The sequence below is a fragment of the Mesoplodon mirus genome, assembly GCF_964341445.2.
Source record: "Mesoplodon mirus genome assembly, chromosome: 7".
NCBI classification, from domain to species: domain Eukaryota; kingdom Metazoa; phylum Chordata; class Mammalia; order Artiodactyla; family Ziphiidae; genus Mesoplodon; species Mesoplodon mirus.
In genome coordinates, this window is record NC_138983.1 from 57,937,731 (window position 1) to 57,965,025 (window position 27,295).

General features: G+C 43.9%; 1 protein-coding gene across 1 annotated transcript in view; it reads left to right on the forward strand.

Annotated features, from left to right (window-relative positions):
• Window positions 1–27,295, forward strand: part of CLPB (ClpB family mitochondrial disaggregase) — a 148,823-nt gene that overhangs the window by 13,494 nt on the left and 108,034 nt on the right. Inside the window, exon 3 of the mRNA XM_082626742.1 lies at window positions 22,258–22,344. Within this exon, the coding sequence (XP_082482868.1) occupies window positions 22,258–22,344 (87 nt within the window). The remainder of the gene's footprint in view (window positions 1–22,257; window positions 22,345–27,295) is intronic.

Sequence of the window (27,295 nt, forward strand, 5' to 3'; positions counted from 1 at the left end):
CTCAAGTGGGCCTTCACCAAACAAGCAATTTTGCAGAGTGGTCCAGGGCCTGGCACCTTTTCTGAGGTGTGGACTTCCTGAGTCTCTGGTTGCTTGCTCCCTGGTGATGGAAAGCAACTGGGGAAGATTGGGTTAGCAGCTTTTTATGAACTTCAAGAGTAGGTGAGTTGTGGGAACAGCCAGTCAGCTGCTGAGAACCCCAGCAGAGTCAGGTGGTTGGCCAAGCCCAGGAGCAGAGAACAGCCAGGGCTTACTGGGGTGGCTTGGGGGAAGGAGGGATGCCCCTGAAGGGGAGCCCAGCCCTGGGATTGAGCCTCTAGTGCTGGCCCCACTGCTCCTTGGCTGTATGGCCTTGAGCTGGTAGTCCCTTAACTTCCTCAGTGACCTCGACTGTAAGATAACTTCACAGGCCACCCTCCCAGGATCTCGTGAGAGTTCCAGGCAGGTGAACTCTTGTGGTCTAGAAAATTACCCATCCTTTGGGTCATCAGTGTCACGTCTTCAGGGAAGCCTTCCCTAGCCCTCCAGGTACTTGTATACTACTTCCTCTGTGATAGCACTTATCACCCTCTTTTGGGATGGGTCATCTGTTTCCTTCTTCCTCTCTCTCTCTCTCTCTCTCTCTCTTTCTCTCTCTCTCTCTCTCTCTCTCTCTCTCTTACAGTACGGTGAGTTTTGGAGGTGAGAGACCATTGCTGTGTTGTTCATCTCTGTTCATGTAAACAGTTAACAAATACTTATTCAGAATTGTAAAAGTGTTTGGTGAATGGTAAGAGTTAGGCAGACGTTAATAGTTATTTACAGTCATAATAAACCTGTAAATGGAGGAACTGACATCCCCTAGGAAAAAAATTAAAATGGTGAATTAGTTCAGTCATTTATTCATTCAACAAATAGTGCCTACTGTGTGCTGGCACTGTGCTAGGCCCTGATGGATCAGTGGTAAGCCAAAAATTTACAGACCTCACCTCATGAAGCTTAAAGCCTAGTCAGACGTTAATCATGCAAATATGAAATTACAGCTGTGACAAATGCTGCAAAGGAATGGTATGGAGAATCCTGAGTGCCGCTGAGAGATTTCCTCTGGTCAGGGAAAGCTTCCCAGAGGAAGCTGGAGTCCGAAGTGAAGGAGAGGAAGAATTAACCTAGGTGAAGAAGGATAAAAAGAGCTTTCCTGGCAGAAGGAACTTTTGTTTATAGAGGCCCCGTGGCAGGAGGAACAACAGCAAGTGTGAAGGACTGAAAAAGGCTGATGGGACTGCAGCTCAGAGGGGGGTGCCAGGAGCTTAGAGAATAAGCAGGTCTTGCAAGGCATTGGAGGCTGTCTATAGTAAGGAGCTTTGTCTTATTCTAACAGCAGTGACAGCTGAGTTGGGGGTGGGGCAGGGGTGGTTGAGAGGGGATTGATGTGCTCAGCTGCTCAGCAACCATTCTTTTTTTTTTTTTTTAATTCCTAGGTATTTTATTCTTTTTGTTGCAATGGTGAATGGGATTGTTTCCTTAATTTCTCTTTCTGATCTTTCGTTGTTAGTGTATAGGAATGCAAGAGATTTCTGTGCATTAATTTTGTGTCCTGCAACTTCACCAAATTCATTAGCTCTAGTAGTTTTCTGGTGGCATCTTTAGGATTCTCTATGTATAGTATCATGTCATCTGCAAACAGTGACAGTTTTACTTCTTTTCCAATTTGTATTCCTTTTTCTTCTCCGACTGCCGTGGCTAGGAATTCCAAAACTGTGTTGAGTAATAGTGGTGAGAGTGGACATCCTTGTCTTGTTCGTGATCTTAGAGGAAATGCTTTCAGTTTTTCACCATTGAGAATGATGATTGCTGTGCGTTTGTCATATATGGCCTTTATTATGTTGAGGTAGGTTCCCTCTATGCCCACTTTCTGGAGAGTTTTTATCATAAATGGGTGTTGAATTTTGTCAAAAGCTTTTTCTGCATCTATTGAGATGATCATATGGTTTTTCTTCTTCAATTTGTTAATATGGTGTATCACATTGATTGATTTGCATATACTGAAGAATCCTTGCATCCCTGGGATAAATCCCACTTGATCATGGTGTATGATCCTTTTAATGTGCTGTTGGATTCTGTTTGCTAGTATTTTGTTGAGGATTTTTGCATCTATATTCATCAGTGATATTGGTCTGTAATTTTCTTTTTTTGTAGTATGTTTGTCTGGTTTTGGTATCAGGGTGATGGTGGCCTCATAGAATGAGTTTGGGAGTGTTCCTTCCTCTGCAAATTTTTGGAAGAGTTTGAGAAGGATGGGTGTTAGCTCTTCTCTAAATGTTTGATAGAATTCACCTGTGAAGCCATCTGGTCCTGGACTTTTGTTTGTTGGAAGATTTTTAATCATTTTCAATTTCATTACTTGTGATTGGTCTGTTCATATTTTCTATTTCTTCCTGGTTCAGTCTTGGAAGGTTATACCTTTCTAAGAATTTGTCCATTTCTTCCAGGTTGTCCATTTTATTGGCATGGAGTTGCTTGTAGTAATCTCTCATGATCTTTTGTATTTCTGCGGTGTCCGTTGTAACTTCTCCTTTTTCTAATTTTATTGATTTGAGTCCTCTCCCTCTTTTTCTTGATGAGTCTGGCTAAAGGTTTATCAATTTTGTTTATCTTCTCAAAGAACCAGCTTTTAGTTTTATTGATCTTTGCCGTTGTTTTCTTTGTTTCTATTTCATTTATTTCTGCTCTGATCTTTATGATTTCTTTCCTTCTGCTAACTTTGGGTTTTGTTTGTTCTTCTTTCTCTAGTTCCTTTAGGTGTAAGGTTAGATTGTTTATTTGAGATTTTTCTTGTTTCTTGACGTAGGATTGTATTGCTATAAACTTCCCTCTTAGAACTGCTTTTGCTGTTGGATCGTCAATTTTTTTTTGTCATTTGTCTCTACGTATTTTTTTATTTCCTCTTTGATTTCTTCAGTGATCTCTTGGGTATTTAGTAACATATTGTTTAGCCTCCATGTATTTGTGTTTTTTACGTTTTTTTCCCTGTAATTTCTAATCTCATAGTGTTGTGGTCAGAAAAGATGCTTGATATGATTTCAAGTTTCTTAAATTTACCAAGGCTTTATTTGTGACCCAAGATATGATCTATCCTGGAGAATGTTCCGTGTGCACTTGAGAAGAAAGTGTAATCTGCTGGTTTTGGATGGAATGTCCTATAAATATCAATTAAATCTATCTCGTCTATTGTGTCATTTAAAGCTTGTGTTTCCTTATTAATTTTCTGTTTGGATGATCTGTCCATTGGTGCAAGTGAGGTGTTAAAAGTCCCCCACTATTATTGTGTTACTGTCGATTTCCTCTTTTATAGCTGTTAGCATTTGTCTTATGCATTGAGGTGCTCCTATGTCAGTTTCCTCTTTTATAGCTGTTAGCATTTGTCTTATGTATTGAGGTGCTCCTATGTCGGGTGCATATATAATTGTTATATCTTCTTCTTGGATTGATCCCTTGATCATTATGTAGTGTCATTCCTTGTCTCTTGTAATAGTCTTTATTTTATTTTATTTTATTTTATTTTTAATTTATTTATTTTATTTTATTTTTTTGTGGTATGCGGGCCTCTCACTGTTGTGGCCTCTCCCGCTGCGGAGCACAGGCTCCGGACGCACAGGCTCAGCGGCCATGGCTCATGGGCCCAGCTGCTCCACGGCATGTGGGATCTTCCCAGACCAGGGCACGAACCCATGTCCCCTGCATCGGCAGGCGGACTCTCAACCACTGCACCACCAGGGAAGCCCTAGTCTTTATTTTAAAGTCTATTATATCTGATATGAGTATTGCTACTCCATCTTTCTTTTGATTTCCACTTGCATGGAATACCTTTTTCCTTCCCCTAACTTTCAGTCTGTATATGTCCCTAGGTCTGAAGTGGGTTTCTTGTACACAGCATATTTATGGGTCTTGTTTTTGTATCCATTCAGCGAGCCTTTGTCTTTTGGTTGGAGCCTTTAATCCATTCACATTTAAGGTAATTATCGATATGTATGTTCCTATTACCATTTTCTTAATTGTCTTGGGTTTGTTTTTGTAGGTACTTTTCTTCTCTTGTGTTTCCCACTTAGAGAAGTTCCTTTAGCATTTGTTGTAGAGCTGGTTTGGTGGTGCTGAATTCTGTTAGCTTTCGCTTATCTGTAAAGCTTTTGATTTCTCTGTCGAATCTGAATGAGATCTTTGCCAGGTAGGGTAATCTTGGTTGTAGGTTCTTCCCTTTCATCACTTTAAATATATCATGCCATTTCCTTCTGGCTTGTAGAGTTTCTGCTGAGAAATCAGTTGTTAACCTTATGGGAGTTCCCTTGCATGTTATTTGTCATTTTTCCCTTGTTGCTTTTAATAATTTTTCTTTGTCTTTAATTTTTTTCAATTTGATTACTATGTGTTTTGGTGTGTTTCTCCTTGGGTTTATCCTGCCTGGGACTCTCTGTGCTTCCTGGACTTGGGTGCCCATTTCCTTTCCCATGTTAGGGAAGTTTTCGACTATAATCTCTTCAAATATTTTCTTAGGTTCTTTCTCTCTCTCTTCTCCTTCGGGGACCTCTATAATGCGAATGTTGGTGCGTTTAATGTTGTCCCAGAGGTCTCTTAGGCTGTCTTCATTTCTTTTCTTCTTTTTTCTTTATTCTGTTCTGCAGCAGTGAATTCCGCCATTCTGTCTTCCAGGTCACTTATCCATTCTTCTGCCTCAGTTATTCTGCTATTGATTCCTTCTAGTGTATTTTTCTTTCCAGTTGTTGTATTGTTCATCTCTGTTTGTTCTTTAATTCTTCTAGGTGTTTGTTCTTTAATCTTCTAGGTCTTTGTTAAACATTTCTTACATCATCTCGATCTTTGCCTCCATTCTTTTTCCGAGGTCCTGGATCATCTTCACTATCATTATTCTGAATTCTTTTCCTGGAAGGTTGCCTATCTCCACTTCATTTAGTTGTTTTTCTGGGGTTTTATCTTGTTCCTTCATCTGGTGCATAGTCCTCTTCCTTTTCATTTTGTCTGTGTTTCTGTCAATGTGGTTTTCATTCCACAGGCTGCAGGATTGTAGTTCTTCTTGCTTCTGCTGTCTGCCCTCTTCAGCAACCATTCTGATTGCTGAGAAACATTAGGAACCAATCTGAGTGCCTACCAGCTTGTGTGTGGCAGCATCTTTTTGGGCACTGATCTAGCCACGGAGGCAGTGAGACTACAAAACTGCTGTCCCCCAGGGCTCCCCAGCAGGGGCAGCTGTCAGGCTGTATCTCCCCACCACCATTGCTGTGGTGCAAGTACTTCTTCTCCAAAGTCCCAGCTCAATCATGGCCATAACACAAATCCTGTCAGCGTGACTGGAACCAGTTGGATTTTTTCCCATGGAGTTTTCCTGGAAACTGAGGAACACAGAGAAATCTAAGAATATTAAAAATAGTCAAACTAATATGTTACTGGGCTTACCATATTCACTTTAGCAATTTGCCTCACAGTTCTGCTCTCTCTGTCCTCTTTGAAAAGCCTCCTCAGAAAATCTGACTTTTGAACTTTAAGGCTCTTCTACATCCTGCTTCCTTCCCTCTCCTCTCTTTGGAGCAGTGGTCCCAGGCCCAAAGTCCTCCTAAGGCCGTAAGTGGTTCTCTTCTTGTGACTCTGTCAGTGGGTTTGCTGGAGAGGTTTTCATATCACTGGCAGGAATCCTGTCAGTAAGGAATTCAGAATCTGAGAAAACAAGGTTTGACTCCCAGCTGTGCCATTTGTTAGCTCTGTGACCTTGGGAAAGTAGCCTAACCTCTCTAGCCTTAGATTTTTCATCTGCAAAGTGGGATGATGATTGACCTACCTCACACCTTTGCTGTGAGTATTAACTGAGAAAATTAAATGAGAAAAACCAGCTAGTGCTGTGCCTGGCACATACCAGGTGCTCAGTACATAGTAGGTGTTGTTTTTGAGTGTTGTTAATTACACTAAGTGTTTGCCCCTGAACTAGCAAAATAAATTAAGATAATGGATAGGATTTTCTGGATAATCTATTTTTACCCTCTACATTTTTCTTAAGCTCCTAGTGTGTATTCAGAGACCCCAGCGAATGAACACAAGGTAAATGGATATTAAGGTGGAGCAGAAAGACACCCAGCCTATCATGCTTAGTTTTACTACATTTTTTTAGAACCCATGTATATTCAGAGTTTTGTTTAATGTTTATAGCATATTACTTTGACAGCATACTTTTGTATATTTTTTACATATATTCGTTGTATATATATATTATAAAGCACATAAAATAATAATATTTTAATAACATTATTAACTATTATTAATAGTGACCAATGTTTATTGAATGCCTTTTTAGAGATAAGCATTACGTGAAACTTAAATCACTAAATCCTTAAAACTGTGCAAGTAGTATAGCCCCATTTCATAGATGATGAAACAGAAATTTGGATTGCTTGAGTAATTTACCCAAAGTCTCCCCCTTGGAAGTGACCCACCACTTCATTTTACAGATGAGGAGGCTGTGAGGCCCGAAGCAGAATGGAGCTTGCCTGGGTCACAGTTTCCTCCCAGCACTTTTCCAGGCTCAGGGAGATATTTTGTAGCTCAACGGAGAACCATTTCAGTCTGCCTTACTGGGAGTCTATAAGGTTCCTGAAGATAAATGTCAAATCTAGATCCCTTATCTGTCCTGCCCTCAACTCTGCTCTTCATTGACAGGCCCCACCCCACCCCTGCATTCCTCCCAGCCAAGCCGGCTCCCCTCTGTCCCAAGAACCCCCATTCCAGTCAGAACTGGCTTCTCTAGCCCTAAACACGCAGCTTACTTCTTCCTACCTGTGAGCCTTTGTAGCACTTCCAGCTCTACCCCTGTTCTCCTCACACCCCTATCTAGATCCTGTTCATGGTTCATTGCCCCCTTCAAGCCCTTCCTTTTCCAGAAAGCTCACCCTCCCTAATAATAATAGCTGCCATTTATTAGATACCCACTCTGTGTGAGGCAGAGTACCAGATACTGTATATGTATTATCTTCATTCTTTGCTGCAGTATTGCAAAACAGATTGCGTTATAATCATTTTCCACTTGAAACTCAGACAGATTTAGTGCTGCTTACTACCCTACAGCTTGTAAGGAGTAGAGCTGTGACTTAAACCGAGTCCCACGTGAATGCAAAGTATGTGCTTTTCTCACTGCAGTTCACTGCTAGTTCCAGCCCATGTTGATCTTTCTTATCAACATTCCCACAGCCTTAAAGTCTGAGCCAAATGGTATCATGTTTAGTTTTCACCTCCTTGTCTTTCTCCTCAGTTGCTTCATGCGTGTGTCTCCTCACCCAGGCCATGCTGCCACAGCCAGGTAGATGGCACCTCCTCCTGCCTTCACCATAGCTAGTCACACAAGGCTGACTGGGCACTCAGAAAGCACACAGTACAGATAGAGTCTGGCCAGTTGATTGACGGGTTGAATAAAACCTTGTTTATCCTCCAGAGTCTACCCAGCAGGAGGGTACAGCAGCTGGGCAGGCTGACTGGTCTCCGGGATCCTCCATTCATGTGGATGGAAGGCCCAGGAAGGCTGCATAAGAATCCCTCTCTGAGGCTGAGCTGAGGCTTCCATCTCAATGCCCTTTTGTTTGGGAGGATAGCACCCAGGCCTCCCGGGAAGTCTGTGTATTTGACCAGCTTTTGCAGATAGTGAGCAGGGACCGAATGTAAAGCACAAACAATTGGAGGAGGCCCCTGAAATTCCCAGGGGTTCAGAGTCCAGCAGGCAGAGCAGTATCCTTCCCAGGGCCAACTGGGACTCAGGTACAGCCCCCGAATGGGTCTGTTAGGACCCAAGGCACTTTTGTCTCCAGCCTCACTTCCTCTCCAGTATTCATGTCTCCTCTTTAGGTTCTCTGATGGGCAACATCCAGCCCTCAGTTGGGCATCTCTAGGTATGAGGCACACTCTGCCTCCTGAATGATAAGCAGACTCTGATTGGTCAAACATTTACTCATTCATTTTATTTTTCCTTTTGAAATATAATTTGCATATCATAAAATTCACCCTTTTAAAGTATACAGTTCAGTGGTTTTTTAATATAGTTGTAAGATTATGCAACCATCGCTGCTCTCTAATTCCAGAACATTTTCATCACCATTTCCCCCCAAAAAACCCAGTCCCATTAGCAGTCACTCCCCATTCCCCCATCTCCTGGACCCTGGCAACCGCTAATTGACATTGTGTCTCCATGGATTTCCCTATATGGGTATTTCATATAAATGGACTCACACAATATGTGGCCTCCTGTCACTGGCTTCTTTCACTTAATATGTTTTCAGGGTTCATCTCTGTTGTAGCATGTATCAGTACTTTGTTCCTTTTAATGACTGAATAATATTCCATGTATAGATGTACTACATTTTATTTATACATTCATCAGTTGATGGACCTTTGTGTTTTCACTTTTTGGCTATTATGAATAACACTACTATGAACATTTGTGTACAGGTTTCATGTGAACGTATGTTTTTATATCTATACCTAGGAGTGGAACTGCCAGGTCATGGTAACTCTATGTTTAACATTTTGAGGAACTGTCAGGCTATTTTCCAAAGTAACTACACCATTTTAACATTCTCACCAGCAATATAGAATATGAGGGTTCTGATTTCTCCACATCTTTGTGAACATTCGTTGTCATTTTTATTAGAGCCATCTTTAGTATGTGTGTAGTGATATCTCGTGGTTTTGGTTTGCATTTCCTTGATAGCATCTTTTAATAAGTTTTTTGGCCACTTATACATTTTCTTTGCCATTTATTCATTCTTAAGGCCCATCATGAGCAGTATGCCCCATTTGGCATTGAGGAGGAGCATAAAGATGTATCCTCATGACCTTTGCCTTTCAAAGAACTTTCAGTCTGGTAAGAGAATTGTAATTAGTACATACGAAAAGTTAAGGCTCCATAGACAAGGGGGCATTTAGTCTGGGCCTGGAGATGGGTAGTATTTGGATACAAGGAGCTCGGTGGAAAGACATTCTGGGCAGTTGGAGTAATGTAAGCTTAAGCACTTTGTAATTAGAAAAGTATTATATTTTATGTCGTGGTGAATTCTGAGGTAATATTGTGAAAGCAACTGGCATAGCACTTGACACATGGTGGGCTGCTGTTGTGTACTTAGCGTGCTCTACTGCTTCCCTCTTTGGTCCCTGCTCTGTCTTCTAGGACTACACAGCTCCCTTTTCCTGTTCCAGACTTTTAAATATTAAGAGACAAAACTCCAAGCCAAATAAACCTTGGTTCTCTAAATTGTGATTTCAAGTCTTCTCCTCATCCTAGTCATTTTCTAATGAAGTGGCCACAAAGTTTTTGGTGCCCCTTCTGAATTCCAGTGTGGCATGACCATTATTGAGAGGAGCAGGGCAGTGATCCCCTTTTTAGAGATTTTAAGAATCTATTAACATGGCCTGAGCTTGCATTAGCTTTCTTGGCAGCTGCATTATACTCTTAGAGTCTGTTAAGCTTGCAGTCAGCCCAGTCTACAGAAAATTAGGGCTTCCTGTACTTCTTTTTTTTTTTTTTTAACATCTTTATTGGAGTATAATTGCTTTACAGTGGTGTGTTAGTTTCTGCTGTATAACAAAGTGAATCAGCTATACATATACATATATTCCCATTTCTCCTCCCTCTTGCATCTCCCTCCCACCCTCCCTATCCCACCCCTCTAGGTGGTCACAAAGCACTGAGCTGATCTCCCTGTGCCATGCAGCTGCTTCCCACTAGCTATCTATTTTACATTTGGTAGTGTATATATGTCCATGCCACTCTCTCACTTCGTCCCAGCTTACCCCCATGTCCTCAAGTCCATTCTCTACGCCTGCATCTTTATCGCTGTCCTTCCCCTAGGTTCTTCAGAACCTTTTTTTTTTTTAGATTCCATATGTATGTGTTAGCATACGGTATTTGTTTTTCTCTTTCTGCCTTACTTCACTCTGTATGACAGTCTCTAGGTCCATCCACCTCACTGCAAATAACTCAATTTCGTTTCTTTTTATGGCTGAGTAATATTCCATTGTATATATGTGCCACATGCTCTTTATCTATTCATCTGTCAATGGAAACTTAGGTTGCTTCCATGTCCTCACTATTGTAAATAGTGCAGCAATGAACATTGGGGTGCATGTGTCTTTTTGAATTATGGTTTTCTCAGGGTATATGCCCAGTAGTGGGATTGCTGGGTCATATGGTAGTTCTATTTTTAGTTTTTTAAGGAACCTCCATACTGTTCTCCACAGTGGCTATATCAATTTACATTCCCACCAACAGTGCAGGAGGGTTCCCTCTTCTCCACACCCTCTCCAGCATTTATTGTAGATTTTTTGGTGATGGGCATTCTGACCGGTGTGAGGGGATACCTCATTGTAGTTTTGATTTGCATTTCTCTAATGATTAGTGATGTTGGGGCTTCCTGTACTTCTATAACCTACCAATTAGATTTGTTTGCCAAGCTTGTTTTAACCAAGACCACTTTAAAGTATTGTATTGCCATGCAGCTGTGAAAGTGGTGGTAGTAGTATGGAGACTACCACGAAGAAGGGATGGATCTGGCCTTTCTCATCTTCAGTCTAAGAGAAGGGTCTCTTCCAAGGGAGAAGGTTCTAGACAGCAGAACTAATCAGAGTATCTCCATCCCTCAGATAACCTCCTTTTCACTTAAGACTTTTCCTTCTTTATCATTTTCTGTCAGTTGGTTAGTCCCATCAGATACTTGTGCTGGCCCCAGGCTAAATGTGGGAGAAAAGGGAAGAAGATGGGATATGTGCCCTGGAAGGCAGTGTGGCTCAGTAGAGAGAGCATGGGGTCCAATCCCAAGCTGCCACTTAACAGACCATGTGATCTTAAGCAAGTCAGTTACCCTCTCTCTATATGACTCAGGCTCTTTCTCTAATCACAGGACCAGATGAGATTATAAATGTCAAGTGCCTGATGCATAGTAGGCTGCTCAAGAAACATGAGCTCTTTTGAACTCCACTATTCAAAAGCTTTGCAAGACCGGAAGAGCCAAGCATGCAGTGTGCTCACTGACCCTGTACAAACAGCTCTCAGAACACCTGTGATTCTTTAAGCACTTATTTGTGTACTTACTTGTCCCATTTCCCCACCCCCAGTTCAGACTGCGAGCTCCTTGTGGGCAGGATCCATGTCTGATTCATCTGTACCCTCAGTGCCCAGCACAGAGCCTGGTTGAAGAAGGGGCTACTTAAGTTTTGTTACTGGGACAAACCTGAATTAATGAAAGCCAGATTTTGTCCCTCCCCGTGTAGAGGGCCAGGTACTGTGGTTGGCTTTGCACAGTCCATTCTTTACTGAAAATCTCATAGGGTTCTGGAGCTTAGCAGTAGTGGCTCAAGTGCCAACCCAATTTAAGAAATTTGAGCCACTTCTGTATCTCGTTGCCATAGTATGACAAGCTTCCTATCAACCAGCCAGCTGCCCAGCTGCCCTACTGCCCTCTGTGGCAGCCTAGAGGCCTGCCGTGGTGACAGTAGGTGGCGCTCATGGCCCTTTCCCACACTTCACTGCCTAGACAGACTTTGCCTTCTTGTCACCAAGGCAGCTGCTGACTGGGACATAGCTTAGAGCCCAGAGGTACCCAGATGAGAGTGAGGTACCCAGATGAGAGTGCCCTGGACCGCCCCCTCCCCTTTCTGGCCTTGTTGGTTTTTCTGTTTTATTGAGTCCCAGCCATGGCACACACTGCTTGAGGAAGTACAGATGTTTCCCATAGAAGATCCCAGGAATTCATTAAGGGAATCTGTGCTTCTGCCCATCCTTTGTGGCACGGCTCATGCCTCTGCCTCCAAGAAGTCGTCCCTGTGGCTCTTGCTCTGACCTACACTCACACGGTGCCTTGCTTGTATTTTAGCTGTTTGCCAGGTGTGTAGCTATCCAGTGAACACCTTGAAGACAAGAACACTGCATAATTCATCAAAGTGCCCTCAGTATCCTGCTCAGAGTCCTATAATAACCAGTTTCATGAAAAGTTTGTGGAATGAATAGTTGAATAATAGGACGTGGTTCTTCAAAAAAATTGTTACCCAAATTGAAGGACAATCTACAAACTAGCCTGACTCTGCAAAAATGTCTATATCATGAATATATATCAAAGAAAAGTTGAGGAACTGTTCTAGATGAAAGGAAACTGAAGGCACATGCAATGCTTGATTCCATTTTTTTTTTTTAATAAATTTATTTATTTATTTATGGCTGCATTGGGTCTTCATTGCTGCGCGCAGGCTTTCTCTAGTTGTGGTGAGTGGGGGCTACTCTTCGTTGTGGTGCGTGGGCTGCTCATTGCGGTGGCCTCTCATTGTGGAGCACGGGCTCTAGACGCATGGGCTTCAGTAGTTGTGGAGCGTGGGCTTCAGTAGTGGTGGCTTGTGGGCTCTAGAGCTCAGGCTCAGTAGTTGTGGCACACGGGCTTAGTTGCTCCACGGCATGTGGGATCCTCCCAGACCAGGGATGGAACCTGTGTCCCCTGCATTGGCAGGCAGATTCTTAATCACTGCGCCACCAGGGAAGTCCCTGATTAGAGTTTTGATCCTGGATTATAGCTGGATCTGGGGCAGAGAGGGGATTGCTATAAAGGATATTATTTGGATAATTGAAGAAATTTGAGTATGGGATATATTATTAGATAAAAATATTTTATCAATGTTAAGTGTTCTGAATTCAACCATTATTGGTTAGTGGTTATGTAAGAGAGTGTCCTTATACTAGGAAATACGTGCTGAAGTATTTGGGAATAAAGGGGTATAATGTCTGAAACTAACTCTCACATGGTCTAGGAAAAAACAGAGAAAGAAAAGGAGTGGTAAGGCACATGAGGCAAAATGTAATGAGAATCCGAGTAAAGGATATACGTGAGTTTTGTGTGTGTGTGCTGTTTTTTAACTGCTCTGTAAGTTTGAAATCATTTCAAAATAAAAAGTTAAAAATAATAATAATCTATGCACTTTAACGTGTGCCAAGTTCCTCCTAGAAACTGTAAGAAAGATGGGACAAAGAATGGTCCCATCTTTGGCTTTTATTCTGTTTAATCCATCAGTATTCAGTAAAGTTCTGATACAGCTCCTCTGCTGTATGCCTTTTTTTTTTTAATAATAAATTTATTTATTTATTTTTTGCTGCGTTGGGTCTTCGTTGCTGCGGTGCGGGCTTTCTCTAGTTGCAGCGAGCGGGCGCTACTCTTCTTTGTGGTGTGCAGGCTTCTCATTGCGGTGGCTTCTCTTGTTGCGGAGCACGGGCTCTAGGCATGCGGGCTTCAGTAGTTGTGGCACTCAGGCTCAGTAGTTGTGGCGTGCGGGCTCTAGAGTGCAGGCTCAGTAGTTGTGGTACACAGGCTTAGTTGCTCCGCGGCATGTGGGATCTTCCCAGACCAGGGCTTGAACCCGTGTCCCCGGCATTGGCAGGCAGATTCTTAACCACCGTGCCACCAGGGAAGTCCCCTCCGCTGTATGCTTTTGAACACATAAAACAATGGTAATGATGATAGCTAACACTTGGAAGTGCTTATGCATACATTATTTCCTTTGGTCATCTCAGCACCCTTGTTAGGTAGGTCTAGCAGACTGATAAATGATAAAGTAGGATGGCTGAGGTTCAGAGAGGTAAACATGACCTGCCCAAAGTCACACAGCCTGGAAGAGACAGGTGCAGGCTTATATCCGCATCAGTCTGTTCCAAGGCTGGTGCTTTCTGAGCCTCCATATCTGTATGTATAAAAGGAAGGTTTGGACAGATTGATCTCAGTGGGTCCTTCTTTACATCTGGAAATTTTTAAACTTTATACGATAGGAGGTAACTGGTTACGAAGCATGCAGGCACATTACACAGCACACCTCATTTGTTGTTGGTGCTGCCTAAGTGCCAGTCCTCCTCCCTCACTGCCCACCCACTGCCCTTTGGAGTAGTCCAGATATGGCCGCGCGGGATGGGCTACCTCACCGGGAATGAGAGCATCTGGAGAGATTCCTAGGGGCAGGGCCCTGAGCCGGCCCTTGAATGAGAGTGCTCAGTCCAAGCAGTGAAAGCAAAAGATGCCAGAGAGGCCTCATGTCTGTGGAGTTGGAGCACCTGGACCTGCCTGAAGTCAGCTGGCCGAGGCTGGGGTCTGAGAGCAGCATTTCCTCCCTTGCCCCACCCTTCCCAGCCCAGACCCACCGGGTAGATAAGGCACAGATGGAGGCTGTGTGTGGATTCTAGCCCCAGGCGCCTTGCCTCTGCTCAGACAGCAGGGCCTGGTGCTGTTATTACTGTAAACAGGACCTTCTGCGAGGCTCCAGCCAGGGCCCTGTTGCCCAGATAGCAATTATGATTGAGTCTGCATGGCTCACTGCTTCCAGGCCTCTGATGCAGGTGGGACAGGGCTCCCACCCTTCAGCCCCCTCCCCGGCTGCAGCTGAGGGCAGTTCATGTGAAGGGTCCGGAAATCAGTTGGAACAATGCACGATTGAAGTTCAGTGGCCGCTTTATATTGATTGGTCATAAAGAAGAAGGAAGAAAAACCAGTGGTACCTCCCTCCCCTGAGTGGAAGAGCTGTTAGCCATAATAACTCAAAACTGTCCTGTATCCCTGTCTGGGACTCCCTCCCTCCTATAAACAGCAAGCCTGAGGAGTTGTCTTTTCTTTGGAAGTCATGCTGGTGCCCGTGTCTGCTAGGAGTTCATTTCTGTTTTGATGCTGTACATATTTAGAATCCTAAGATTTTAGAACTGGCAGGGACTTGAAAAATCATTTAATTCAGTTCCCTTATTTTACTGCAGAGAAAAGTGAGGCCCAGAGAGACAGATTTGTCCAGGTCACACAGCTAGTTACTGAGAGAGCCATGACTGGAACCCATGGCCTCCAGCCCCAGGCCTGTGTCTAAGCGTCCTCAGCCCTGAGAGCGAGGACATTTTCCTCACCCACATCTTCCACATATACACAGGAGCCTAAGTTCTTGGAAGAAGACAGGCACATGAGTATAGGTGAGAGATTTGTGTAGGGAAGTGCTACAGGCATTCATTTGTTCAACCCCTGAGCCCTCTGGTGTGGGCCGCTGTGCCAGCATCAGGAGTCAAGAAACAAGGCATGTCCTCATTTCTAGGGGGCCATGCTGACTACTGGGAGAGTAGGACAAGGCAACTGTATGACAGCTGTTGACACAAGCTAGCACAGGGCATCATGGCTGCACCAAGGCTATCTTAGCGAAGGCTTCTGGGAGGAAGAAAGGGTACGTTTTTCTTTTTCGGTTTTTTTTTAATTAATTTTTTTATTGGAGTATATTGGATTTACAGTGTGTTAGTTTCTGCTGTACAGCAAAGTGAATCAGTTATACGTATACATATATCCACCCTTTTTTAGATTCTATTCCCATATAGGTCATTACAGAGTATTGAGTAGAGTTCCCTGTGCTATGCGGTGGGTGCTTATTCGTTGTCTCTTTCATATGTAGTAGTGTGTCTCTGTCAAGCCCACTCTCCCAGTTTATCCCTCCCCTGCACCCCCCGCCACTGCCTTTCCCCCTTGGTAACCGTAAGTTGTTTTATACATCTGTGACTCAGTTTCTGTTTTGTCAGTTGGTTCATTTGTACCTTTTTTTAGATTCCACATATAAGCGATATCATATGATATTTGTCTTTCTCTGTCTGACTGACTTCACTCAGTATGACAAGCTCTAGGTCCAAAGTTTTTCTTTTCCTAAGAAATTTTTTTTTAAGAGTAATAGTATGCTTATTGTTACAAAAAAACAGCAACAGAACTTCAAACAATACAGAAGAGTTTATAGCCGGAAGTGAAAGTTTGAATTCCTTACCCCCGCTTCCCCAAAAGAGGTAACCACTGCTGCCTGTTTGGTCCGTAGCCTTCAGGACTCTCCTGGGTCCCTGATAGATGGGAGCAGCTTTTCTTCCCTTGATTAGTTACTCTCATGTGGAAATCTTCAGCTCTTGGGCTGGAGAACCCTTATTCTACCCACTGCCCTTGCCTGTGGATTTGAGACCATCCATTTATCAATCCACAGAAAATTTGGAGCACTTATATTCCAAGTTCTGTGTACACCTTGGACATATCATCCTAGTTTGCTCTGTTGCTTCCTTAAAATGGGGTAGACACTCATTGGAAAATGATGATAGTAATGAAATAGGCTCTTCCATTTGTATAGCACTTTTATTGCATACCAAGTGCTTTTATATATTTTGTCTCGTTGTTTCTTCATGGTGCCCCTAAATGACATATGGAATAGGGCTGGTGGAGTCCTCTGCCTTTTTAAAACAGTTTTGGAACAGGCTCCGAGAGCAGGAGCTGTTACTCAGGTGAGGAGACCAAGTGAAATTGAGAGAGGTTGAGTCACTGGTTCATCCATGACTACCCACCCAGTAAGTGCCAGAGCCTGCATTTGAACCAAGGTCCCTCTCACTTATTTTCCTGCCCCTCTCTACTGCCTGAGAGTTGTACATGAGCTGGGATTCAACTCTGGACTGCTGGTGTGGTCTCCTCTCCATCATCTACCCTGGGTTTAGTGTCACCCACGACTGCCCTGCCAAGCAGGAGACCTAGTTCATTAGGGAAGGGGCTTCCACAAGTCTGGAGTGAGCCCAGAAAGGCCTGCAGTGCCCACCCTCACTTCTCAGCCCCTGGCCACAGGCAGCTCTGCCCTGAGTGGCAATCTGCATTAATCCTTTCACTCATCATCTCAGGGATGATAGAATCCTAACCTTTTCGGAGACACCATGCTCTGTCACAAGCATTGCTCTTTTTAAAAGAGATTAATTCACTTGCCACATTTTGTCCGGTGGTGAAAATCACAGGGGAGAGCAAGGGTGGCTTTCTCAGGCCTCAGAGGCCCTTTCAGCTGCTCTCAGCAGGCATCCACCCGCCCAGCTGGCCCAGGACTTTGAAATGACTGCCCGCTGGGCATTCACTTGCAAAGCAACAAAATGAAATGGAGGAGACCTGGGTTTGTGAAATCCTAACTTTTGGGACTGCTCTGCACACAGAGGGGAAGTGGGGGAGAGGCCCACCCAGCTCTGAAAGAGGAAAAGTTGTTTGGAGTTGGGGTCACTGAGGTTTTTGTTTGTTCTGGTCCTTCCTTGATTTACTAGGTGCCACCACTCCTTATGGAATTCTGCCATGTGGTGTCTCTTTTAATCCTTACAACTACCTTGCACAATAGGGATTAATAGCCCCCATGTCACAGCTAATAAGTGACAGAGCCAGAATCTGAACTCCAGCCTTTGGACTCCAGGGCCATTGCTTTCTCCTTTACACCTCAGCCCCAGGAGGCTGCAAAGAATGATAGCCGGTATGCTGGGCAGGGCTTAAAAGCTAGTGTCTCACCAAAAAACACTAAGATTTGCCTCCTAGGAATGATCTCTTCAGGTTTGCAGAGCCCTTTCCTTCAGATTTCAGTGTCACCTCTTAAAACCCTAGTGGACCTATAAAGAGACTAAATCTCAGAGAGATAATATACCTTCTGTGGGATGTCAGAGTAGGAGGTGGCAGAACTGGAACTAGAACGCAGGTCTCTTGCTTCTGCCCTGTGCTCCTTCTACACTGTTCATTGAAAGGATAGCAAGTTTGGAGAAGCCTTCTCTCCCAGCAGTTCCTCTTCTTAAAAGAAAACCCTGCAGTGTACAGAAAAGGAAACCTCAACATGCTAATGTGTATATAATAAGTAGCTCAAAATTACTGGTAATCAGAGACATGCAAATTAAAACAACAACGTGAGATCCCTTTACACCTATTGAACTTGCAGTGATTAGGAAGTTGGCTACTGCCAAGTGTCCGTGGTACACAGGAACACCCCTGTCCTGCTGGTGGGAGGGTAGTTGGAGCAGTTGTCCTGTAGGACCCTGGTACTATTTAGTTAAATGAAGTGATATAAACACTGTAACCCAGGGATTGCGCTCTGAGTACATGCCCTGGGAAAATACTCACAGGTCCAAAAGGGTATATGTAAGAGGATGTTCTTTGAGCATTACTTTTGGTGGCTGAGAGATGGAGGTTAGCTGGGTGGGTATCCCTGGGAGAGCAGAGAGGGAAAATCTGGTGGATGTGCCATAGAGCATTAACTAGCAACTTAAAAATGGAATTATTGTATGAATTATCAGTATGAACATATCTTAAAATGCAATTATGGACTTCCCTGGTGGCGCAGTGGTTAAGAATCCACCTGCCAATGCAGGGGACAGGTGTTCAATCCCTAGTCCGGGAAGATCCCACATGCTGCGGAGCAACTAAGCCCGTGCACCACAACTACTGAGCCTGCGCTCTAGAGCCCGCGAGCCACAACTACTGAGCCTACACACCTAGAGCCTGTGCTCTGCAACAAGAGAAGCCACTGAATGAGAAGCCCATGCACCGCAACCGACAGTAGCCCTTGCTCGCTGCAACTAGAGAAAGCCTGCGTGCAGCAGTGAAGACCCAACACAGCCATAAATAGATAGATAGATAGATAGATAGATAGATAGATAGATAGATGATAAATAAATAAATATTTTTAAAATGCAATTTGTGGAAAAACGTAATACACCCATGCACATTTTATATATATATATATATATATATAGAGAGAGAGAGAGAGAGAGAGAGAGAGAGAGAGAGAAAACCTGCTTGGCTTAGGTCCTGGAATGCAAGAACTTCAGTCTTGTCTCCTCCTCAGTAGCCAGTATGCGGCCAGGCACAGAGTGAGTGTGTGCATGTTTGTTGAATAAATGAACAAAGGAGTGTGTGAAGCCAGCCTGGCTGAACTACCCAGGTCATCCCATGTGACCCTGTGTTAGAATCCCAGGGTGCTTGCCAACCTGCCACTACCAACTTGAGGCCAGATCGCTTTGTTCCTTCAAAGAGATAGAAACAGGGTAGCGTGTCAGGCAAAAATCACTCTGTACCGAATACTTGCTATATGCCAGGTACTGGGCTGGGATCCCTGCAAATTAGAGATTACTGTCCCTATTTGATAGGTGAGAAAACTGAGACTCAGAATTGATTTGCTCAGCATTATCTAGCTGAACCAGAATTTGAATCCACGTCTGACTTGCTCCAGAGGCTTTTATTCATCTTTTTCTTTTTATTACACTACACTCAGCCTTTAAAGGGCAGGAAGAGGAGGCATCTCAATCTTCTTTCTTCAGCACTACCTCCAGAGGAGTGCTGCTTCTAGAATTCTCAGGGCCCAGGCAGGGGAACACAGGTCACTGACCCACTAAAGGCATAAAGGGTTCTGGCTGCACTGAGTTTCTTCTGTTCACGCGCACTTTCTCATTTCCCTGCCCTAGCTCATCTCCCTTGGTCTGTGTTACAGAAACCTCCAAATTGGTCTCCTTGTCCCCATTTTCTATTCTGTCTCCTTTCAAATTCAGCCTGCTTAAGCTATTAGGTTAATTCTATAATTTCTTTTGCCCAAAACCTTCAATGACAACCCCACTTGCCTATGGTGAGAGACTAAGGAATGGCAAATAGGTTTCTTCTTATTGATGGTAGCTGATTGGAACCACTGTTGAGAAGGATTCTGAGGCTCTTTCAAAGGCTCCATAGGAAAGAGCTGCTGAGAGAGATTCATGATTTCTGACTGAGATACAGGAGGGCAGGACCATAGCACACACATGCCAGGCATTTGTCAACCCTTGAGATTGGGTTTTTAACCTAGGGTCCACTATTGATTTCATGGGGACCTATGAACCCCTGGGCATTGTATGTAAAGAAAGATTTTTTTCTTTTGAGTGTGTGTGTGCCTGTGCACTTTTCTGGAAAGAATCATCAGCTTTGATGATTTATCCTCAGAGGAATCCATGGCTTAAAAAAGGTTTATGCCCACTGCCTTGGCCTCCTAGCTCGGCTTTTGAGGCTCTGTGGTAGGCCCCGCCTACCTTGGCAGCTGCCTGTTTCTGTGCTGCTGTTACAGATGGATCTACCTGATGGTCTCTGAGTATACTTTCTCATGCCTTCCCTGCTTCTGAATAGTATCTTGTGTCTTTTGTCTTGACTGGCATGCACTTCCTCCCTCTTCTCTAAATTGTTCCTGTTCTTCAAGGCATAGTTCAAGTCTTTTCCCTCAGAAACCTCTCATCAGCCCTTCCTGATTTTCTGGTCTTATAGACTGAGGGCCAGAGAAGTGAAGCCATCCAACCAGAATCACAGTTAAAATCAGACTCCAGTCTCTCAGTTCTCAGAAACTTGCGCTCTCCACAGCACCACTTGGCCTGCTAAACAAGGGAAGGTTTTGTGCAAAGAGAGATTTCTGTCTCAGAAAATTATCCCCAGGGTTCTTAGCCTCTTTAACACCTTTGGCTATGGACAGTTGTTTCTGCATAAAGGATGCTTAACAGTGCATGTGGTAAGAGGAAGAGGCCCAGGACTTTGACCAGAAGAAACCTTTCAAACTAGAGGTGAGAGAGGAGGGTTTCCCAACCTCCTCTCTCAACACTTTCCCCTCGCACTTCGTGCCTGAGTCGTGCCAGACCTCTTTCACGGCCTCATATACCCCATGCTGCCTTCTACTCTGATGAGAGGCTTTACCTCTGCCTGGAACACTCCTTCCCTCCCTTGCCCCCTTTTGTCTGGCTAACTCTCTATCATCACTTCCTCTGAGAGGCCTTCTGGGTCATTAAGGCTAGGTTAGGCTCCCTGGTTGTACATTTGCAACTTGAGGCCCCCTTCCTAGCACTTGTCTGATGTGTAGTGACGTGCTTGCTGGTCTGTCTTCCCCTCAGGCTTTGACAGTGCCTGTCTCATTCCCTGCATCAGCACAGACTGAGTGAACAAATGAGTACATGATGTGTCTCTTCATCCTCCCAAGCCTTTATCACCTGCTTACTCCGGCAGCACAGAGGTTAGACTTGGCTTGGTCCAGAGAGGCAGTTACTACAGATTATGGCATAAGAATGATGCTAGGACTCAACCCCAAGCCTCTGGACTCTCTGCCAGTGCCCTTTCGTCTAGAACGCACTGAAGTGTAGACAGCTTCCCAGTTCCCCCTAATGCCCATTCCTCATAAGCATCTCCTGCCTTGTTGGTGAAACACTCTTGACTTTTGGTCTCCCTGTTTCCTGGCCTCCTACAGCACTTATGGTGGGAAACCACACACGACAGCCTTTGGTTTCCTGCTATCCTGAGTCCTCTCTCCACAACTAAATTCCTTAGGGGAAACCCCATGTCTTCTCCACACCCCCATCCCAGAATTCAGCACAGGACCAAGCACATGTCATGCTGATTTGCTGGAGTCCATTTAGTCTTTTCTCTTCCATGTTACATGGAGTCAGGTTCAGTGTAGAGGAAGGTTGGTGAGGTGAGAAGGATTCAGGCTGCAGAGCCATTATCGACTTGGGTTCCAGTCACTGTACTGACCCTTAACTAGCTTTGTGACCTTCAGCGAGTCATTTCACCTCACTGAACTTATTATGTCATCCATGAAAGAGGACATTAATACCAGCTCCTTAAGCTTGTGTGAAGAGTGAATGAGAGCATGTATGTAAAGTTCTGAGGCAGTTCCTGCTTGTAGGAGGTGCTCAGTAAGAGTTGGTTCTCTTCATTCTCCTTCTCTCTATCCACCCCCACATTATAGGACCCAGAATTCAGGCTTTTAGTGGTATACTTAAAAACTTGTGTTAACAGCTACTGAGCTCCTACTGTGTGCTAGGCACTGGCATATAGAGTCAAATAGGCTCATATGGACTTTTCTAGAAACCTAATCTAGCATTTCTAACATTCTTTCCATCTTCCCTTGCATTCAGAGTTCCAATTTCCAAACAGCGACCATACGGATAAACTTGAGAAGTAGGATTCTTCTGTAAACCAGGAGCTACATAGATGAGAAGTGTCATTGGGCATTTGGTGCTAAGCATGGGGGAATTCTAAGGAAGGAGGAGAGATCTGTGGACTGGATGAGTCAGGAAAGCCTACTTGGGAGAGAGTCCTCAAGCCAGGGTTGTATCCCATTATATGAAAGTGGGTTTAGAATAGGCAGAGAGGCAGGGAGAGAGCATTCTGGACAGGGGGGAAGGCACATTCTTTCCTCAGTAGGCTGGGAGGATGACAGTAGAGGCAAACTCATTTAAGGGAAGAGGGAGAGAGGTAGGAGAAGCCTGGGGTCAAGGGAGAGTGGCCAGAGGAGCTGGGATGGGTATTTAGTTCTCAAAGCCTTATAACTATTTCCAAATTCATCTGGCCTCCGTGTTTATTGATTTTTCATTTCTTCCACTCTTATGTCCATGATAAGCCATACACTGAAAATATTTCTGTCTCTTTCTAGGCTGTTGTCGGAAGGTGCTGATGTCAATGCAAGGCACAGACTTGGCTGGACAGCACTCATGGTGGCAGCCATCAACCGAAACGACAGGTGAGAGATCTCCTTCCACATGGGGCTCCCTTTGCCAGAGCTCTGCAGACCACGATCCTGAACCCTCTCCCACCCTTGCCTGTCCCCCTGCTGTCTTCTTGAAAGGCAGGGAAATGGACTCAGCCTAAGGAACTGGTCTACACCTGGTGCAATGGAAAGTATAGGAGATGTGGAGAGGGAAGATGTAGCTCTGGATCGCAGCTCCATCATTCATTGACTTTGTGACCTTAGGCGAGTCATTTGCTTTATTGAAGCAACAAAATGTTTGAAAGCCTGTTGTAAGTGGTTAAGTGTACATGTGCAAGTTATCATCATGATTACGTTATCATTATCCATGTTGAGCAGTCTTCAGTCACTGTCCCCAGCAAGGGCTCCACTAGGCTGTTCCTTTGGAAGTTCTGGTATAAACTAGGGAAGGTGGGGGCGTTCCTTCCCTCTCATTGGAGGCCCTGCTGTTTTCCTATATGCTTCCCCATTCCTCCAGCATGCAGCTGTTGTGTAAAGATTGAAACAGTCTACTTTGTATAGAGTTATCTCTACTTCTTACAACCACCCACCAGATATATATTATTATTTTTCATTTTGCAGCTGAGAAAACTGAAGCCCAAAGAGGTAAAGTGATTTGTCTGAGGTCACACAGATAGAATTTAGAACCTGGTCTGACTGCCTGCAGAGTTTGTGTGTTTTACTGTACCTCACTGCTGCCTCCCACTGCCAGATCCCCGGCTTGGGCTGGATGCTGCCATCACATTGCAGTCTCTAGCTGTGATTATGCAAAAGAATTTATTGAAAAGGAGCAAAAAGAGATGCTTTCAAAGAAGGCAGACTGGGTACTTTAGTAACAGCCACTGACATTGATAGTGGGAGGTGCAAATTTTCATTTTCCCTTCAAGCAGATCTTTAAGGATTTTATCTGCCAGTACTGGCCACCTTTGGAAGGGTCATAAATGTGGTGGAAATCGACCAAACAGGTATTTTATAATGTCGGGGTGGCACTGCCTCAGACTGGCTGAGAGACTAAGCTGTGCTGAGAGAGTTCTCTCTTCTCTGCTGCTCTGTTGTGAACTTGATCTCAGCACTCTTTCTCCTTATTTGCCTCTTTAGCTCTAAGCACATAGTCTTCAAAAGAAAAATTAATGTAAATAGGTTCTACAGTTGAGAGCCTGGAATCCAGTCCTGGCTCTGACCCTTAGTTGAATTTCAAAATTCTCTGAGCACCTTGTTTCTTCACCTGAAATCAACTATTTCTACAAACATTTGGTAGATATCTACTCTGAACCAGGCTCTGTGTTAATCACTGGGGAATCAGAGGCCTTGGGAGCTCATGGTCTAATGTGGACAAGACAGGCAGGTAGAGAAACAGAGTATAGTGTAATCAATGATATCAGAGCAGTGTGGACAGGATATTATCAAAGCAGAGGGGGTGAGGGGACTGAATCTCACTGCAGAGCAGATAGATTCTTACTATATTCTTGTGAGAATCAAATGAGATAATGTATGTGCTACAGGTTACAAATGGTGAGATGTTATTCTCTGCTGCTCGCATTAGACCTCTCTACACGCAAACACACATGTGCTTATTCTACCACTTATAACCCCCCTCCCCTGCCTCCACCCCCACCCACCAGTCGTTCCCAGCTTGCAGGTATCTCCATCTGCAAGAGGTAACCAGTGGTGGAGAAAAGGGAGGGGGTATGTGCCCTTCTATGTTTGGTTTTATCAGCGTTGAGACAGAATAGGAATTAACACTGTACTTAAGAGTACTGCCAATCAGTGAGCACATAGCTAGTAGATGTGCTTTGAGGACACTTCTCTCTGAATCTAATGAGTTGTTGGTTTAACTGATTGCTCTGTCTTTATCCAGGGCCATTAGCAAATCAGTGATGCTCATTGAGCAAAGTGAGAGTGTTAGCTTGTATTTACTCGGTTCCTAGGACAAATTACTGGTGTTTTAAGCTTCTATTTTGTGCCCTCCTCTTCCTTCTGATACCCAGTGAGGACAGATTTTTATAGAAAATAGCATAGTCTCAGGTTGGATTTATTTATTCATATCACAAAACTTGTTTGGCACCTGCTGTTTGCCAGGCACTGTTCTTGACAGACAAATATCCCTGTCCTCAAAGAGCTTATTTCTGTACAAGTGGTGGTCCCTGGGTAGAGAGAGGCAGGGACAGACAATAAACAATAAATACAATGCGTAAGTAAACTATATATTAGAAGATAAGAAGTGCTAATGGAAAAAAAGGAAAAGTAGAATCTGGTAAAAGTGAATGCCAGGAGTACACTGCTCAGGGTGGGTAGGCCTCATTGGTAAGGTGCTATGGGAGTGGTCTTGAAGGATTATCGTGTCCATCCCAGCACAATCTGCCAGTAAGTTTTTCTGTATTAGAAATGTGCTGATTCTCATCTCATCAGTCACCAAACCCTTCTGGAATCATACTGGCCAGGCCTGAAATGCCACCACCTTTGAAATGGGTTTGGATCAAGGGCGAGTAGAGGGACAGCACCCCGTGATTCAAGGCTGAAAGTAGAGAACCTTCTCCTCCTTTAGAATGTTGGCAGCCCACAAGCTCAAAGGTGATATCCTGAGAGAAGCCCAGTCATTTCACCCTCAACTGCCTTTAGTGCCTGGCTGCTTAATGTGTTAAGTCCTTGGGGATATGAACACAGTAGTCTCTGTACTTAAGGAGATTATCTTCTTGTGAACCTTTATTTATATATGTATTTATTATTTTATTTTATTTTGAATAGTAAAGAGAATGCTATTTTATTTAATTTTGAACAGAAAATAGTGTTATAAAACAAAATGTTAAAAATATGCATGGGAACTTATTTATAATTTATTCCCTCCTTTTATTTACAAAAAGGGTTTAAGGTGACTTAAATCAAAATACAAATATAAATGTACACAGGAGAGTTAAAACTGGATCAAGATCAGAAATCATATTGGTAAAAGGAAAGATAATTCTATCAGGATTGAACTAGAGATTTTCTTCTCCAAAATTAGGTTTATTGTTTTTGTAAAGAAAATATAGAGAAGAAAGTAGCCGTCAACTGAATCCCCTCTACCTAGAGACTGATCACTATATCTATATCTATATCTATGTGTCTAATTTTACATAAATGGGACCAGGCTGTACTCACTGTAAATCAGGTAATTAGTGGAATCGAGTATGAATTTAATTTGAAGTTTCCTGACAAGCAGGGCAAAAAAGGGATACAGAGAGTTTTGGTTCTTCAGGAGAGAGGAACTTTGTGCTGACATACCTTTATGTTATCATGTTATGCATCCAGCAGACTTTTTTAAAAACTAGACTGTGTCAGGTGCTGATATGCTAGGCTAAAGGGGATTCAGATACTAAGTAAGCATCACAGCCTTTGCCTTAAGAAGCTTACTTGGACTGCTGACATCAAGGACTCGAGCATTGTGATGGCCATTGTCTTCAGTAGCCCTCCTGCCAAAGATTTACCAACATTCTGCTAGGACAATCCTTTTGCCAGCCTAGTAACAGCTTGGGTGTAGTGTTGACTTGAGGAGTAGTTGGCGGGGGCTGGCCCCTTCTCCACAGTGATCCCTCCATAAGCCTCATGCCACTGGCACTTGTTTAGCCTGAGTCTGGGTGCCTCATTCCATGTTGCACTCTGACCCAGCCCAGCTAAACGCTAAGCCACAGGGTCCCAGGATGACCACTGTGACTTAGCACAGCCTCTACTGGCTCGTGCAAATATACCCAGCCTTCAGCTAAATTCAATTAGTTTTTCTTTAAGAAGGGAAAGAAATCCAATTTTACTAAACATGGACAGACGGTGGAAGGCACTTTGATGTTACAACCTCTCAGTGATGCTTTACTTAGTCACAAGTTCATAAGCAAGAAGGCTTAATTACTTGGGAAAACACGGGATTAAAACTGGACACAATGGCTGAGTATCCGCTCTTGGGCAACTTGATTCGAACCCAGGCACCCAGTTCGTGTGTGGTGCAAACTTTGATGTGTGCTGTGACAAGCTGAAAGTCATGACCCCCTCAGGGATGCTCCTTCAGATGGCATTTGCAGGATGTGTAGGCGGAGAGGCAGGGCCTGCCAGGCTTGTTTGCTCTACTTTGATGTCCAGGCAGCCACAGGCCCCACTGTTTGCTCTTTCACTGAGGGGTGGATTGGGAGCCTCCTACCTTTCCCAGTGGACAATGGCCAGCAATGGAGTGTGACGACTGTTGACCATTCCAAGAGCCTGGCAGACCAGAACAGGGCTTTGGGAGGTGCAGAGCCTGGGGGGCAAAAGCTGTTTATAGGACAGCCATTTCTCCAGATGTAGCTTTCTTTAAAGCCTAATGGTGGTTGGGCGCTCATCATGGAGGTAAAAACAGTCTCATGAGTTTTAACAGGTACTAAGTACTGCTTGACCCTTTGTCCAATGACACTAAGGTATTTGTAAATTGAAAATTTAAGTCTATCCTGTTTTCTTCATCAGCATGTATATGCAGGGGATAGTGGTTTGGAAGAAAAATGGTATTAATTCTAATTCCTCAAAAAATAAGCTGTCAAAACACATCTGATAAAAGAATAGTATCCAGAAGGTATAAAGAACTCTTACAAATCAGTAATTAAAGGTAGCCCAATTTTTTTTAAATAAATTTATTTATTTATTTTTGGCTGCGTTGGGTCTTCGTTGCTGCGCACAGGTTTATCTAGTTGCGGCGAGCGGGGGCTACTCTTTGTTGTGGTGCACGGGCTTCTCATTGTGGTGGCTTCTCTTGTGGAGCATGGGCTCTAGGCTTGTAGGCTTCAGTAGTTGTGGCATGCGGGCTCAGTAGTTGTGGCTCACAGGCTCTAGAGCGCAGGCTCAGTAGTTGTGGCGCACGGGCTTAGTTGCTCCACGGCACGTGGGATCTTCCCAGAGCAGGGATTGAACCCATGTCCCTTGCATTGGCAGGCAGATTCTTAACCACTGC